This window comes from Kryptolebias marmoratus, linkage group LG23 (assembly GCF_001649575.2).
Source record: "Kryptolebias marmoratus isolate JLee-2015 linkage group LG23, ASM164957v2, whole genome shotgun sequence".
NCBI classification, from domain to species: Eukaryota; Metazoa; Chordata; class Actinopteri; order Cyprinodontiformes; family Rivulidae; genus Kryptolebias; species Kryptolebias marmoratus.
The window spans coordinates 13,427,242-13,443,897 of NC_051452.1; the positions used below are offsets into that span (position 1 = coordinate 13,427,242).

At 40.2% G+C, this 16,656-nt stretch overlaps 1 protein-coding gene and 1 long non-coding RNA gene across 3 annotated transcripts in view; one reads left to right on the plus strand and one right to left on the minus strand.

Annotated features, from left to right (window-relative positions):
• The window catches only part of LOC108245704, a 541,596-nt gene that overhangs the window by 157,737 nt on the left and 367,203 nt on the right, over window positions 1-16,656 (plus strand). The window lies entirely within an intron of this gene.
• LOC108245692 (collagen alpha-1(XXVIII) chain) overlaps window positions 1-16,656 on the minus strand; it is a 46,076-nt gene that overhangs the window by 6,050 nt on the left and 23,370 nt on the right. For both annotated transcript variants that reach the window (XM_017432805.3, XM_017432804.3), the window contains exons 15-32: window positions 15,666-15,734; window positions 14,886-14,954; window positions 12,364-12,432; window positions 11,156-11,224; window positions 10,985-11,056; window positions 10,832-10,900; window positions 10,678-10,749; window positions 10,513-10,581; window positions 7,230-7,298; window positions 6,851-6,919; window positions 6,512-6,580; window positions 4,292-4,360; window positions 2,411-2,479; window positions 2,196-2,264; window positions 2,015-2,095; window positions 1,798-1,833; window positions 1,673-1,709; window positions 924-1,481 (exon numbers count right to left, since the gene is read on the minus strand). In XM_017432805.3, coding sequence (XP_017288294.1) covers window positions 924-1,481; window positions 1,673-1,709; window positions 1,798-1,833; window positions 2,015-2,095; window positions 2,196-2,264; window positions 2,411-2,479; window positions 4,292-4,360; window positions 6,512-6,580; window positions 6,851-6,919; window positions 7,230-7,298; window positions 10,513-10,581; window positions 10,678-10,749; window positions 10,832-10,900; window positions 10,985-11,056; window positions 11,156-11,224; window positions 12,364-12,432; window positions 14,886-14,954; window positions 15,666-15,734 — 1,684 coding nt within the window. The remainder of the gene's footprint in view (window positions 1-923; window positions 1,482-1,672; window positions 1,710-1,797; window positions 1,834-2,014; window positions 2,096-2,195; window positions 2,265-2,410; window positions 2,480-4,291; window positions 4,361-6,511; window positions 6,581-6,850; window positions 6,920-7,229; window positions 7,299-10,512; window positions 10,582-10,677; window positions 10,750-10,831; window positions 10,901-10,984; window positions 11,057-11,155; window positions 11,225-12,363; window positions 12,433-14,885; window positions 14,955-15,665; window positions 15,735-16,656) is intronic.

Sequence of the window (16,656 nt, forward strand, 5' to 3'; positions counted from 1 at the left end):
ACCAAATGACCCTGTTACTCTTCACTGAAACCAGACTGACCTTGCTTCCTGTCTCCTCCTCGCCTATTAACGTTCTAATATCTTAGATATAAGCTCCTGTGTGGACTCTGGAGGTAGAGCTTTGATTCAGAGCTTCCCGTTCGGACCTGGGACTCTGATGCTAATTATTAATTGTCTTCAAGACTCTCTGTATGTCGGGCACCATACATAAATAAATCTGTTTGAGTGATTTTATCTAACAGTGTCTGGAAATTGATTTTTTTCCACAACAAGTGGTTTAGTAGATATTTTATTAACAGACAGACAAAGACACATTTGCACACACAGACATGGGCCTTTCACCGACAGGTGATGATAACATTCCTCTTAAACTTATTATTCATACTCAATCCTGAACCTTATAAATATTATATTTGCTGTTTATCTTGATTGTTTTCTTTTGATTAATATTTAAGGTCTACCTCTTTGATAGATTTTCTGCAAGTTCTGCATTCTGCTAGAAGAGTAAGTATTTCATGAAGATGTATTTGAAAAATCTCATTGTAAAGAGCAATGTAGCACCTAGCCAAGGCTAAAATCTAGTTACTATTTTAAGTTTTGAAGACATTTTCTGCAGCTGCAGTTTCAGCACAATAAGTTTCTGCTTGTGTGTGACAGCTGACAGCCATGATTGCTGTCCTGTACAAAATGTCAAACTAAAAGTTGTCGTACGTTGGTGTAAAAATGATCATGTAGGGAACCTCAGCTGCCTTTTTTACAGGCTTTTCTGCTGGCAGAGTGTATTCCCCCTTTGCTTTGGTTCGTTAATCCGTTTCTTTGGTATTTAATCCATGTGTATTGTTGAGTCATCTGTTTCCACAGATGTCTTTTGTTTTCTTTCGCCTGACGTTTGAAAACATGAGCTCAACGGAAGTGCATCATACCTGGGAGAGTGTTGAAGTCGTCGATGAGGAACATGTGCTCGCTGTCTGGGTCGGAGGCGATCAGATTCAGCTCCCTCAGGAAATCGGCCTGCGTTGGGTCCGAGGTGTTCACGATCCCCAGGGCGAACATCTCAATATTGGCAGCGTGCGCCTCTCGTACTGCCAAGTCCAGCTTGACGGGCTCCCGTTTGTCAGCCTGCCCGTCCGTAATCACAATGGCCACCTTGCTGACTCCCAGGCGTGAGCTGTAGAAGGCCTCCTGCGTGGCTTTACGGATAGCGGTGCCAGTGTACGTCCCCTCGCCCATGTAGGGGATGTTCCTGATGGCCAGCTTGATGTCCTCTTTGGTGACGTAGCGGGCCAAGTTGAACACCAGTTTCACATCAAGGCTGTACAGAATCAGACCAATCCTGGTAGCGTTGCGGCCCACGGTGACCCGGTCCACCAGTGCGGTCACAAAGTCCTTGATGATCTCAAAGTTCTCGGGGCCAACGCTCTCCGAGCTGTCAATGACAAACACCAGCTCCATGGGCCTCTCCTTGCACTTGATCCCACATCCTGGAATCACATCGCATCTGTACATGAGATCATGGCTGAACTGTCACTTTGACGAGGTTCAGTTGTGAAATCAGATCTAAGGATCTACAGATAAGACGGGCCAGGAACTAAATCGCCTCCTGGAACATTAGTGCTGTTAAGTCAATACAGACAAGAAAAATAAGCACAGCAAAGACCAGACGATACTTTACCACAGATTTCTTTGATCAGTCGGATGATGTCCTCTCTCTGAAATAAATACATCATCGGAATATGAGAACGTCAATAAACACAAGAAATACCTCGAGACCAGAGAAAAAAAAAAGACGAGACTCACAGTAAGGCCTGCTTCCCCTTTAACGCCTGCTCGGCCCTAGGATCAAAACACAAAAAGCCTTAATCAAAAACATTTGTGCAAAAATGTTGACAATTTTTTAACCTAATGAACTCGACCAACAGTGGCTGGAATAACTAAGGTCCAGTCCCCGTGTCCTGTCATTATAAAGCAGAACACAACAAACGGACATTAAAAGCGCCTCATTAGTGTCACTCACTGCTTGCCCTGGAGTTCCAGGGTCTCCCATATCTCCTTTGATCCCTTTGAGCCCCCTCTCCCCCGATGAGCCCCGGTCGCCCTGTCACACATCGCAAAGGGAAACAGCTTTGAGCAGGTGGTCACGAATGCCCCCCCCCAAAAATTCACATTTAGAAGTTAAACCCAGCTTTGTGACTGACTTTAGATCCAGGGAAGCCATCTCCGGGTAACCCTCTGGGGCCTATGATACCCTGGGAGCCCTGTTCACCCTGAAGTACACAAACAGAAATAAAAGAGGTGGTGACATAAAGATTCATGTTCTAAAACCAATGTCAGTTCATATAAGAGAACCGCTCAGAGTAGTGTTAAATGATACATGTGTTTTTATTTGAAAAGGAAATAAATGACAGCCTACCTTTGGCCCTTGGACTCCTTGCCCTTGTGGCCCTGGTAACCCCGGTGGACCTGGTCTTCCGGGGTTTCCCTGCAAATCAAGACACGCTTATTTTAACTGTAAACTTTGATTAAAAAGCTCATTTCAAAGTGCTTAATATAAGTTTACAGCCAGACCTGACCATCGACCTATAACTTGTATTTGGAGCCATCTTTTGGTCCCATTTTGGCTTCAATCCTCCGATTCCCATTTGATGTCTCATAATTTATTAAAAGTCAATGAAGTAGAGTTTGATTTGGGGCCCCCTCCTGCCCTTTTGTTCACCAGCCACCACTAACCTGCCTTAGAAGTGGGTCCACTCAGACAAGCCATTATCCGCTCTCCGCTTTCAAAGACATCTTAAAGCAACAGCAATCTTCAACCTTTCAGAGCCATTCGGACCATTACTGAACTCTTTACACTTTTGTCAGTTATGCATTACATGGTTATTCCAGCAGAGAAATTATAAAATCTCAACCAGACATGCTAATGCTAGCTGCTACTGCCTCTTGTGCAAATGACTAAAGAATTCTACATAGATAACAGTTTAATGGGACCCTGAGGGGGGTCTAAATCAGTCTACATGGGGGAATGGTGAATTACAAATATAGGTAAGATGAAATAATGTAACTAAATCTACAGAACAATGCACGCCAAACACACTGTTAAAGTTTATTAATTTAGTTTTTAAATTAAAAAGCAGCCCTTTTTGAGGTCATTTCTGTTTTCTGAAGCTTACCCCTAAAAGTCCAACATGAACATTTTGTCACCCTGGACCAAATCTGACATCTGTCAGTGGTATATGCTCCCCCTCCCCCTCTTGACAACTTTATTTGAGTTTTAAATTAAATTTCGCCTCCTGCTTCAGGACAGTGGACGCGCTCCGACCAGCAGAGATGCTGCTCTGAAGTCCACGGGGAACTGGAATAGGATCTGTGAGGACATATGGGAGGCTGGGTGTTGTTTCATCAATGCCTGTTAGGCCGAGTGTTTCTCATCTCTCACACACACACACACACACACACGTCTGTGGAGATTCACACTCTTCACTCATGTGAGTGTCGGGGGGAAGGGGGCACATTTTAATAAATACCCTGAACAAATGAACTCTGGTGGATGTTGAGTATAAGCCCCCTATGGTGGACTTGTCCGGACATGTGATGAAGCAATGCTTTTATTTTTTTATTATTTCTTCCTCAGAGACTTTGACTTGAACCTCATCCACACTTCTATTACAGATTTTTTTAAACAGATTTCTTTGTCTTATTTTATTAAAAAAAAACTCTCCGTCCAAACAATTCTAATGAAAACGCTGAGATACCCAAGCTGCGCCAGTAGGTGGCGATAAAGTTGATATCAAAACATATGTTCCTCTCAATTATTAAACATTTCAGCAAATGATCAAAGTTCGATGGCGACAGGATCAGATTAACTCGAGAAAATTTATGTTTTTATAAAAATTCGGACTAGTGTAGATGGGGCTTTTATCATGAATGTGTTTTCTTGATAAATTTAAGAAGACTTTATGCATACACTGTTAGTAAAACTGCACATGTAGTTTCAACTCTACTTTTTACATATAAGATGCAAAAAAACCCCAACAATCTTGTCCTAAATTGGTCTAAATACTTTGTAAATGCAACCACAGATAAAAGCAAAGTATGACGTATCACAGCCTGATGAGATATTACCCTTATTAAGGGTAATATTACCCTTATTAAGGGTAATATCTCATCAAACCTTTACTCTGAACCATGAAGACACCCTTAAATGTTGCATTTGACTCTTAGTTATATTAGTTAAAATAAAAAATTAAATAGAAATCACATTGATGCTCAGGCTTCAAAAGGGTTTTAGATTTACCGGAGGTCCTTGGAGGCCTTCACCTGGAGGTCCTGATGGACCAGGCTGCCCTCGGAAACCAACGTCCCCCTGCACATTTCGAGACAGGAGACACTAAGTCAACACTTAAACCACAGAAACATAATTCAACAAGAAAACAAACCACAGGACAGAAGGAAAAGAGGTTCATTTTAATCAACTTTCATAGGAGAAATGGTTTACATTTATCCTCCGTTTGGGCAGCATTACAGTTTAACTTTTAATTTATCTTTTAAAAAACAATCTTTTTGTTACATATATTTAGACATACGTGATGTGACTGAGCTTAGGGTTAGGGTTAGGGTTAGTGTTAATGTAAAAAAAAAGTTACAAAATTATTACAACACTATTAAAAATACTGTAGAAAAATGTTATCTTGGTACTAAAAAAAAATACAAATCCTACAAAATAAAAATAAGACTTTTTATAGAAGAACTTGGAAGACATAAACCTCCACCAAGGCCATAGGGTCATTAAATCCGGATCACTGACAAAATTTAATCACTTCTTTGTTGTGACAACCCCAGCATTTCCTAAAACATTTTATTTAAAATTTGTCTATTAGTTTATCAGTAATTTTGCCACTAGGCAGACAGACAAGCAGAACTGAAAACATAACCTCCTTGGTGGAGCAATCTGAACATCCCATTAACATTCCTAAAATAGTTGAACAATCATTGTTCAATCAATCAACTTTATTTCTATAGCACGTTTTAAAAACCACAGGGGTAGCCAATGCTGTACAATAGGACAAAAAAAAATTTAAGATAATAATAAGAAAAACATACTTCAGCCTAGTTTTAGGGACCGTCAGCAGCAAAGTCTCCTTAAATAAGATACAGCTTACCGTATTTTAGTCATCTTGAATTATTTGGGTAAGTTAAAAAAGCAGATCTTTCGAAATGAAAGAAGAGCGACCTCAGCTAATTGATAAAATGGCCACCACTAGCATAAATACAGTCAATGTGTACAATCACGCAGCAACAAGAACGTTGTTCGGTTGAAAAAACAATGACCAAGTAAACATTTACATGTCATTTAGCGTTCCTTTGCACTGACCGGTATGTCAATTTTTAAGAAAGAGTTGTTTTATAAACCTGAAAAACAATTTTAAAAATTATGGCATTTCTTTAGTTAGCCATTAGCTTAGCCTGGATGAAGACTTTTGCCTCTTTCTCCAAACTCTGTGACTGATATCCTGGCTGATAAGGTACTAAGTATTATTAATTATTAGACAGAGCATCACTTTAAACTGACTATTCCTTTGACATGCCAAAAAAACAGAAGACCAACTTTGCTTGACTAAATGTTTTCCCCAAAAGGACTGTTTTTTTTTTTTTTCTTTGATATTGTTTGTAGTTTCCTCCCAGATATTAAGCATTTTAACAACATGACCAAAGTTTAATGGTGACAAAATCAAGGTAAAGCAAGACACATGTAGATTAAATTTTTCAAAATAGCCCCATTGTTGTTTTGGTTTGGTTGGACTGGAGGTGCAAAAACAGCAGAAAATGTCAGTTTTTCCAAACTATTTGGATTTGTGGACGAGTGCTGAACCTGTTGCAATGATTTGACCTACCTGGTTAAATTTTCATTATTAATTGTTCCAAAAACATACCCGTTAATGTGACAAAGACCCATTTAGAGGACACCAATGTCTGAAAAGGGTTTGAGTGTTTTTGTTTGTTTGTTTCGTTTTGCGTTTTGTCACCACTGTACATCTAGAAAGCTTATCAGGATCTCTGAAGGTCCTTTAATGTCATGACATTAACTTTTACTGGTGGGAAAATCGGTTAGCCTTCATAACTGCTGAAAAATACTATTTATTAATATTTATTTCCACTATAAACATGAAAGGTATCTCAGCCTGAAATACAAATATCAAATTTTAATAACTTTTAAATTTTTTTAGCTTTTTAAGGATTTTTAATTTTACAAAATTATTCTTTTTTTTTATTTACATTTTTTGTCTTTTATGGCAGTTTTTGAGAAAATGTCTTGTCCCATTAGGAAGCCCAAATTAAATTTTTGACCAGTCTGGAGTTTTTTTCTTTTTTTTCAGGTTCTTTCTGGAGCGGTCGTGTTAACTGACCACTCCAAAAAAAAAAAAAAAGAGAAAAACACCAAGAAAAATTATTTTTTTCCCCCAAAAGACCTCCCGAGGGCAAACTGTAATCACAACCCACTGATCCACATTCTCACCTTTGGTCCTGGGATACCCACTCCTTCTGGACCAGGTTCTCCTGGAGGTCCAGACAGACCAGGAGGGCCCTGAAAAACAATAAGCACAAAGGTAGGGCACAGTTTAGAGATAAGGAGGTACAGAAACAACTTTAACCTGACCCTGGTCTAAGCAACAGTGGCACATGGACCAGAATCTGTAACTTTTGTCCTAAATGTCCCACGAATAATAATCTGAGCTGGAAGTGAGGCGCAGAACGTGGAGGACACGAAGCAGATGGAGAAGAACTGGGTTTAACGTGCAGATGGATGGTACGGATGTAAAGATTTATGGGATTACAGTCAGGTCCTGTTTCTCACCATGGGTCCGGGATAGCCGTCTCCTTTGGGACCGTATGGACCTGCAGGACCCGGGTCACCTCGGTCGCCCTACAACAGGAGGATAAACGCACACTTGTCATTCTTGTGTGGAAATAATACAACGAGATGCAGAGACTTCCACAGCAAACTGTCAGAAGAGCCTCGTCTGCAACCCGTTAGCTGCTAATTGAGTTTTCAAAGTGCTCAGCTACGACATGTCTGCACTTGTTTATAAAAAGTCTGACTCCATAGCAGTTTCTAGGCAGAAATCCAAGAATGTGTTGTCATGGAAATGTTAATCACGTAATGAGCGTTTCCATTGGGGATGTATTTGGCAACAAAAAAAAACCAAAAACATTTTTTTTCTTTTTTCTTTTACCTTTGGACCAGGAAGTCCATAGCCATTCTCCCCAATTGGACCAGGAGGACCACTCGGGCCAGGATCACCCTGAAAGAAGTTTACAAAGCATGAAACTGACAGCTTGAAACACACACACACACACACACACACACAGTCCCATTGTGGTGGTCTTGTTAGCATCTGTTACCTCCCTACGACTGAATAAAAGGTTTAGGTAACAACGAACTCAAACAACAAACCAGGAGTCACTTTAAAATGACAAATGTACCTTTTCAAACAAATACAACACCAAACAAAACAGGCTACTCTTGACAACCAGGATGTAGGGTCATGATATTTAAGGGTTAGCGTAGCCTTCAGGTTTGTGTTATACTGTTATGGTTCTGTATTTTTTATTTTTTCTTGGTTTTGAGTTCAGGTTTTAAATGTATCTTCTGGCTTCTTAGTTTCTAATGTTATGTTCTGTTAAAAAAAGATCTTAACTGAACCCTTTAACACTTCCTGTTGTGTTCCTTTTTTTACCTTCATTAGCATTTCTTTTATTGCACACCTGTTTTAAGTTGTTTCTCTGTCACTGGTTGTTGCTTTAGTTCATTTTTTATACATTTGTGTTACGTGACTTTGGTTTGTTTTTTTCCATTAAAATGAGCATTTTTAGTTCTGCTTTTGGGCCCTTCAGCCGTTCCCTTTATTGACACAAAGCCACCATGACGCACACTATTCTATGCACTCAGATTGTGATTCATCTTATTCGGTATTTTGACACGTCGCGCCTTGGAATTTGCAAGTTTCAGTCCCCCAGGGAGGGAGGATTTTTTTTCACAGGGCAACCCCCCACCACTACCTTTTCTCTCACACACAGGTTTTGTATTTCTATCCTTGTTAGGAGATTGTGTTGACTTACATTCATTGCTGTAGCCTAACCCTAACCATTACTAGTACATGCCTAACTCTAACCCTGACCTAAACTTAGCTCACACCTTGGCCCTAAACCTAACCCCTAATCCAAAAGGGATGGTCCACAACATCAGGACCAGGCTTTGGACCCCATAAGGCCTACAGGTCCTGACAAGGTATGTGATTAAATCAGAAAAGGTCCTGAAAAGGTAACAAAAACCAAGTGCACACACACACACGTGCGCACGCACACACACACCACCTTTCTTTATTGTCTGTTTTACTGTATAAACCTTTTTTCCACAAAATGAATATCCTTTGTTTAAAAATGCAGCAAAATGCAAGTGATTAGAACCAGAAACTCAATTGCAAAAATCATTAAGAATTAAAAGGACGTTTTGAAACAAGGTGAGTCGCCCCCTGCTGGCCATTCCTCAGATTGCAGCCATTAAACAGAACGTAAGCTGAAGGTACGCCTCCACCGGCTTAAATTAAACACACTCATCATAATAAAAAGAAAAAAATAGCAGGCAGGTAATCAGACCGTTAAGTTGAAGCTGTTGGAGGTTTTAATGGTTTGGAGCTCTTATCTATTAAAACAGGAAAAGTAAAGTCAGATACGACACAGTAAAGCTATCTGCATGAAAAGCCTGAAGTCAAATTATAACTAATGAGCAGAACTTTTTCACTTCTTTATTTTTGTCGCCTGTGCTTCAAGTTTATATAGCTGCGTAATAGCACGGTGCTTTATTTTGCTTATCTTTAGAAAATTGATATTCTAACCTCGTTGCATTGGTCTAAATATACACATAAACAGTGTGTCACCATTCGGAGGTGTTCCAGCTGCATTAGAGCTCCTGAATTCTCAGAAAAATAAGCAGATATATGAGAAATGCCTTTTTTATTTTGCTTTTCTTTTTTTGTTTCTTTAGGTTTGTTTCTTTGAAGCGTTGTTCTATTTAAAAAAAAAGCAGACTTTGACAGATTTGCACTCAGTGTTCCCTGAGTGATTTCTGCTGGTACTTGGTAGTTTTAACATCTGTTACAATGAGCAAACATGCCGACCAGAGAGATGTTACCAGGAGGAGCTGATGGAGCTTTCTGCAGTGAAAACTAAAAATCCAAAAATCCCAGATGAGTTAAAGGGATGTCAGGAACACAAAAGTGAAAAGAAAGGACCTGTCTCTGCAAGGACTCAGCACAAACTCTGGTAAAGGATTATTCTGTTTCCCTGATGCCTGGTTGTAGGAACTCATTTCCAACTCAACACCTCTTGACTCGGTTTGCTTTAAAAGCAGTCAAAGCAACAAAAAAAACATTTTATTTGGTTTCTTTTGCTTCACTGCTCCAGGAGGTCATTCTTGCCTGACACAAAAACTCTAGTCACTATTTATTATATATCCAAATAACCCTTCTTTTAACTATTTTATTAAGGCAAAAAATATGTCTGTCTGTTAGCAAAATATCTCCTGAACCAATACATGGATTTCACTGAAACTCCAAGAAAGTGCTTACTGGATGGACATCAACAAGTGAATACCTTCTGGAGTCAACCTAATTCAAGATGGCCGCCACAACTAAATGACGTTAAAAAACACAAAAGCAGCTAAACCTCACTCAGTTTTACAGATATTTAAATAAAATCTGGTGTTAAGGCAGATGAGACTGATCCCCATCACATACTTCAATCACAAAATGCTCGCACAAGACCTTTGTTTTAAACTGTGGTCTTATCTGTTGGAGTCAACGATCTCTGTCTGTTAGCAAAATATATCATGGGTCCCTGGATGGATTTTAATGAAAACTTCAGAAAGTAATCACTGGATTTGCATCTACAACTCATTAACTTTTGGAGTCAACCTTAATCAAAATGGCCGCCACAGAAAATTGACCTAAGCAAACACAAAAATGACTACTACTCAGCCAATTTTAAAGATATTGAGCTGGAATTTGGTGTGGTAGTAGCTATGCATCATCCCCAACATATAGTTTGAGTGCAAACACATTTAACAAAATCTCGCAATATTATGGGATTGCAGATAACGTTACTTTCAAGGTTTGACTGAAACAGCTCAGACTCCATCCCTTCACATCATAACATGATCTTAGTTTAAAGCGATCTTAGTTTTGCATTCCTTCAAGGAATGCTAAACCTTGTATTCATTTTTTCTTTTCCAATAACATACTACAAGAAAAAAAACGGTTCCTTTATGGATAAATAAAGTATATTCAGTCAGATCACATGACATCTCTGTGAACCAGGTGATAATTGCCTCATGTGACATGAGTTCCTGAAGGAACTTCACAGAGACAATTATCACTTCTATATACAAAGCTGGAAATATGCAAGGGACATATATTTTCTTTTCTTTTTTTTTAAACTGCTGCAAAACTGAGATATTACCTTTGGTCCAGTGATGAAGCGTCCAGGTAGACCAGGAGAACCGGACCGTCCTTGTGCTCCTGGTTCTCCCTGAATAGATTAAAGATAAAGAACAGGTAAAAACAACAAGGTAATGTCTATCAATTCTTGTTTTACTTTATCAGTTAGAACCTAAAGGCCTATTACCTTTGGTCCTGAGGGTCCAGCGATACCAGGTGGACCCGTCAAACCTCGTATTCCCCTTTGGCCTTGGTCACCCTTAGAGCCACGTTGAAAATAAAATGATTAGTTTGACAGTTCTTACTTATTAAAAGGAGCGTCCAAAATATTCCTTATGTACCTTTTCACCTTGCAACCCAATCCCAGGTGCCCCATCCGCCCCCCTGAGGCCGACTGCTCCTGGCTCGCCCTAAATCCGTACACAGCGACACACATATTCACTGAACTCGTATTCGATTATTTCGAGAGAGATTAAACAGGTCGGCATCCTAACCTTCTGTCCCGGGGCTCCATCCTCACCCGGTAACCCCGGCAAACCTGCCATTCCGGATGACCCCGGCTCACCCTGCAGACAGATGGGAAATCCGTGTCAGTTCACGGCCTGAAAACTTTAACACTAACTTTAATCTGGATGACGGCTGCTAATCGCGGAGCTTTGACGTACCTTTGGTCCCGGCTCGCCAGCGCCACGTTCTCCTGGGGCGCCAATCTCACCGGGCAGCCCCTGGTCTCCCTGTGTGAGACAGCGTTGTACCATTGGCTCTTACACTGGTAAAGATTTTTTGACTTGACAGCACAAATGTACCAAACTGTAATTTCCACTGGAATCAGGCAATATGATGCAAAATTAATCTAAGCAAATGCTCCACGAGAGTAGAAAAAGGACAGGAAGCAGAAAGAGGTCTAGTTGTTCACGGCACCATTAAGGCCACTGTCACAATGTCTGTAGATCCACGTGTGTTGGTGTACAGTGATTAATTTTTTTAACGTTCAAATAATGAAGAAATGGAGCATTTTCAAGTCTCGTGATTTGTAACGTTCACGATGCGTTCCTGTTATTGAGTTGAAGGAGAGGAAGCACACGCTGCAGAAGTGCACCCAGAGTGTTAGCATAGCGTAGCAGGAAATGGTGTGATAATAATACATTTTATTTATAGGCAACTTTCAAAACCCTAAAGGTCACCTTACAGAAATCAAAATTAAAATCAATAGTAAACACAATAAAAACAATAAAAATCAATTAACAGAATAAAATATTGCAAATACAGCGCAACAACAATAGATAACCCAGTCATGTGGAATGTATGGCAAATACAATGATTTACGATTGCAAATGCATGTGAATATGCTTCTCTAAACAAATGAGCTAACATTAGGTGTGAACAATAGGTGTAACATTATTGTTTGGTCACTTTCATCATTGTTCTGAAAGTTTTCAAAGTACCAAAACAAACTGTGGTAACCTGGTGTTGCTGCAGGAGTATCAGATACAAAAAAAAAGAGGCTGACAAACCTGAGGCTGTTATTTTATCACGGCACCACAGAAACTCAAGGCAGGTACGCAGATGTCTGCCTTGATGTCATCCCTCTGTTTAACTGTCCCAAAACTGAGCCAGTTTGTTATCCGCTTAGTAGAGCATTACTTTTGATCCGGAGTCACTATTTATCCAGCTGACCTGAGCTCAGTGTGGAGTAATCAGGACTGAAAAAAGGCAGCAGAGGATCCACAGCTGCTCTGATGGATCAATCAGACATAAAAGTAGCTGATGGTCCTATGATGTTTGATGGCAGACATTTCTTTTTACATGCTAGCTGTAGAAATGTTTGACAGCTTTAGTTTGTATTGATCCCTAACATCGTGAATGAACAAACCTTGGGTCCAGGAAAGCCCTCTCCTGGTGATCCCCTGCTCCCCGGTGGCCCCCTTGGACCCTCCATGCCCTGCAAAGACAATTACAAACAGTAAAACTGGATAACTTGGGTAATGTAAAGAGGGATAAAAATGGCTTAAAAAAAATCATATGGAGTATTCAATAAATGGTTCTGAATTAAACTACTATTAATGCTAACACAAGGTATTATTATAATTTCTTTTTTTTTTTAAATTTCCACATACCTATCAAACTGGAACTTTAGCTCAGTCTGAGTTGCTTTAAAAAGCTTCAGAAAACCCTTGTCTGAGAACATAAACCAACAGATACATACAGCCCAAAACTTAAAGCAATGGCCTAGTGGTAGAGTGTCTGCCCTGAAACTGAGAGGTTGTGGGTTCAATTCCTGGCTGGGTCATACCAAAGACTAAAAATGGGACCCATTGTCACTCTGCTTGACACTCAGCATTAAGGGTTGGAATTGGGGGGGTTAGATCACCAAATGATTCCTGAGCGTGGCACCGCTACTGTTCACTGCTCCCTCAGGAGATGGGTCAAATGTGGAGAACAAATTTTGCACACTCAGGTGTGTGACAATCAGTGGATCTTTCTTTCTAAAGCTGATGTCCTTGTAGCCATGTTTTAGCCTCCATGTTGATTTGACAATAAATAACACATTTAGCTTATTTTTTATAAAGAGAACACTAATTTTTGGTTGTTTTTTTATTTAAACATATAATGACAATCTAGCAGCTTTGTTATGTGAGCTAAACACTAATTCAAATGGACAATGCTAACATTTTGATAGCAGGAACTACAATCTGTTTAGCACATTAGCATGCTAACAATAGCCTAGCATTTAATATTAAGTAAAGACTGAGTGTTTTTGTGTGCATTCAATTAGTTAAATACATTACCACCAAAGTAGTTAAATATAGTTTGGGAAGGGCACGCAACTTTTTAGAGAGGTTTTTCAAGCAGTTTTTGAGATTTTTCAGTCTGAACTATAACTGTGACCCAACCATAGCCATTAAAAGAGCTGCATTTTCTAGAATTGCAAAGACCCAAAGCAGCTATTCAGCTATCTTTCTTTTAATTTGCCTTGCTTGTATGATTTCAGGTAAATTTTACCAACTTTATCTTGTAAAGTTCTTTAGTAATAAATAAATGGTGGATATATAAAATGACCCTAAATAACAAAAAGAGTTCAAGTTCACAGAAAGTTATTTGGTCTACATACAGACCAGCAATAGGTAAATGATGTGATTTGCAAGGAGCTGAGACCTCTAAAATGGACAGCAGAGGTCTTTAATGGTGGCATCATGAGTGGAGCAATAGTGTTATCAGGCAGTTGCTGGAGCATCTGACAGTCAGACGAACAGTGAGTAAAGGTCAGCAGACACAGAGGATACCTTGTAGATACACTGGACAGGATTACCAGCACTTTAAAGAGTTTAACAGGGGTCACATTGTAGGTTTGCATGGAGATGGATGCTCGATGTGGGCTGTACAGATGTCACACATTGTTATAATTCTCAGTTCTGCGTTACCACAGATGACTTTGGCAACACGATGCACACCGTAGTGCCAAGTAGAGAGGGCCAACGTACCAATGTTATAGAGAAACACACTGACATTACTCCTGGTGTCATTGTATGGGGAGACATAGGGTATGACTTCAGGTCACCTCTGGCACTATTTCAGGGGACCCTATGTCAACGGGATCCTGTGTCCTCAAGTTTCACCCCTTCAGAGACAGCACCCTGTTACAGTCTTTTAACAAGACAGCACCATTCACTACATGGTGCATGTGTATGATAAATGGGTGGTAAATGGACTGTACTTATTTAGTGCTGTTCTAGCCAATCAGGTCACTCAAAGCACTTCACAACACAATCTGTGCCCTCATTTACCCATCCACACACATTTATACAGCACTCTACTACATCTCTATAAAGCCAACTTGAGTAAATCATTCTATAGAGTCTAATTAGTGCTTTAGATCACATTCATACACTGATGGGGCACACATCAGAGGCAATAAGTGGTTCAGTGTCTCGCCCAAGGACACTTCAACATGTGACTGCTGCCAAGAATCAAATCTCCAACTCTCTCATTGGAAGACGACTGCTCCAATGCACACAGCAACACAGCAACATATAACATATGGACTGCCTGCATCCTGTCGTGGTCCTTCGCTGTCTAACCGGGACATGTGTGGATCAGCTCGAACATCAATTCTGTCCAGTGACCAATCAGCCGGGTCTTGAGGGCCAGCTACAACAGCTATGGGGCAATTTGCCATAGGAGAAGATACAACTCTGTTTCACAGCAAATTGGTGCATATATCCAAGCCTGGGGGTGGAATATATGCACCACACCCTACTGAATAGGACCAGCAGTGTGCCTGTACTGCCAGCTCCAACAGATCCACCCATCCATCTGGGTGCCTGACGTTTTTTTTTTGTCAGTGAATGGATGCATATTACACAAACATGTTGGGAGGTAGATATGACTACTTACCTTTTCTCCTTGTATGCCAGTTCCAGGGAGGCCAATGGGCCCTGGAAATCCTGGAGCGCCAAAATCCCCCTGTAGGTTCACATAAAAACAGAGGCTGATGATGATAATAGTACATAGATGTTCATAGTTAGACAGTACATAACACTCTGTCAGCTGGAACATTGTGATTTATTGCTTGTGGAAAACACCCACCTGCAGGGTGTTCTGTGCCACCAGTCTACACATTCATTTTAGCTCAGCCGCTTTGCATATTTACAGAGCGTCACAACGTTAGCCTTTTTTAATGTGAAAGTCATTTGTCTGTGTCACATTAGACTGAAGACACTATATTTTTGAGTCAAATAGTTGCATCAAACCCCAAAAAAGTTACAATAAAAGCAGAAAGCCCCATTTTTTCCCCTTCCAAATCAGCTCAGTATGTCATGTCTGCACCTGTGATTTGAAAGATTTCCAGATGGCTGCAGCGTTCTGCAAACACATTCAGACAAATGAAAACCTTACCTCTGCATGGGTGTCTGACTGTGTCAGTGCAGAGCTCGCTTTTCCCACATTCATCACACCAAGCCATAAAACCGCCGTCCTCCTACACTATTCAAGCTTTAACCCTGATTCATCACCTCCAGACTCTGACCCCCTATATAACACCACGCTCAGTGCATTTATCGGTGGCTCCGACAACTTTTGGCCTCCCTCACAATAGGACTCTAGCTTTCTAGCTTTCTCCGTCTTTGTAAAGTCTTTGCAGCGAGGCGCCTCTTTTATAGCTTCTCTGTGCTCTACCTTGTCTCCTTTGATTCCAGCGCCCGGCAGTCCTCTGGGCCCCCGCTGCCCCTCGAAGCCTCGCTCACCCTGTGAAGGCGGACAGAGAAGTTATTGCGTTTTTTGAATTTTGAAACATTAGTTAGCTGTACTATATGACAGTAATGGCAAAGCAGAACCATATGCAGCACTGATACAGGTCTGTTTGGTAAAAGGTACCATCAGACCAATGTCAAAACTAATTTTTCACTCAGGGAATCTGATATTCACATACATCAAACAGCTCAAAATATTTTATGGACACTGAGACAAAATGAAGAGGTCAGGATTGATTTCAGGAAAAAAAAAAAACCTTTTGATCTCTGTTTTAGTCTCTTCATGTCAAGATTTGAGTCATTTTTATCACTCACCACCATATATAGGTGATCATGTTAGTTTGTCTCTCTGTAAGCAAAATATCTTATGAATCACTGGATGGAAAGTAAATATTAGATGTACATCTACACTTGATTAACTTTTAGGCTTAATGTCATTCAAGTTGCCACCACAGCTAAAAAACTTGAGCAAACACAAAAATGACTATAACTCGGTTATTTTTCCAGATATAGACCTAAAACCTGGGGTGGTTAATAGCTCCAAGCACTAAAAGATCGAGCTGGAGCTTTGTTGAAGTTTGGCGTGCAAGATGGGCAATATGCATTCCTTCAACAACTGCTAGTTTTGGTTTCTACCTGAAACAGTCAAAGATTTAAAAAAGATACATTGAAGATATCACCAGATAAAGTTAAAAATCTCAGGGTCTGAATGGCTGTATGGAAGCAAACAGTTTCAGATGCCTTCTAAAATCTTACATCTTACATTGTAGGCAAATGGTGCATTTGAGAACAGCGCTTAAATTTCAAAAACTGTATTATCCTTTAACATTCAGTGGCATTTATGGCTCATTGCTCTTTCTCTGTTTTGGTTTGCTTTCTGCTTCCCTTCACAACTAGTCTGAGATATTAAGTACCCC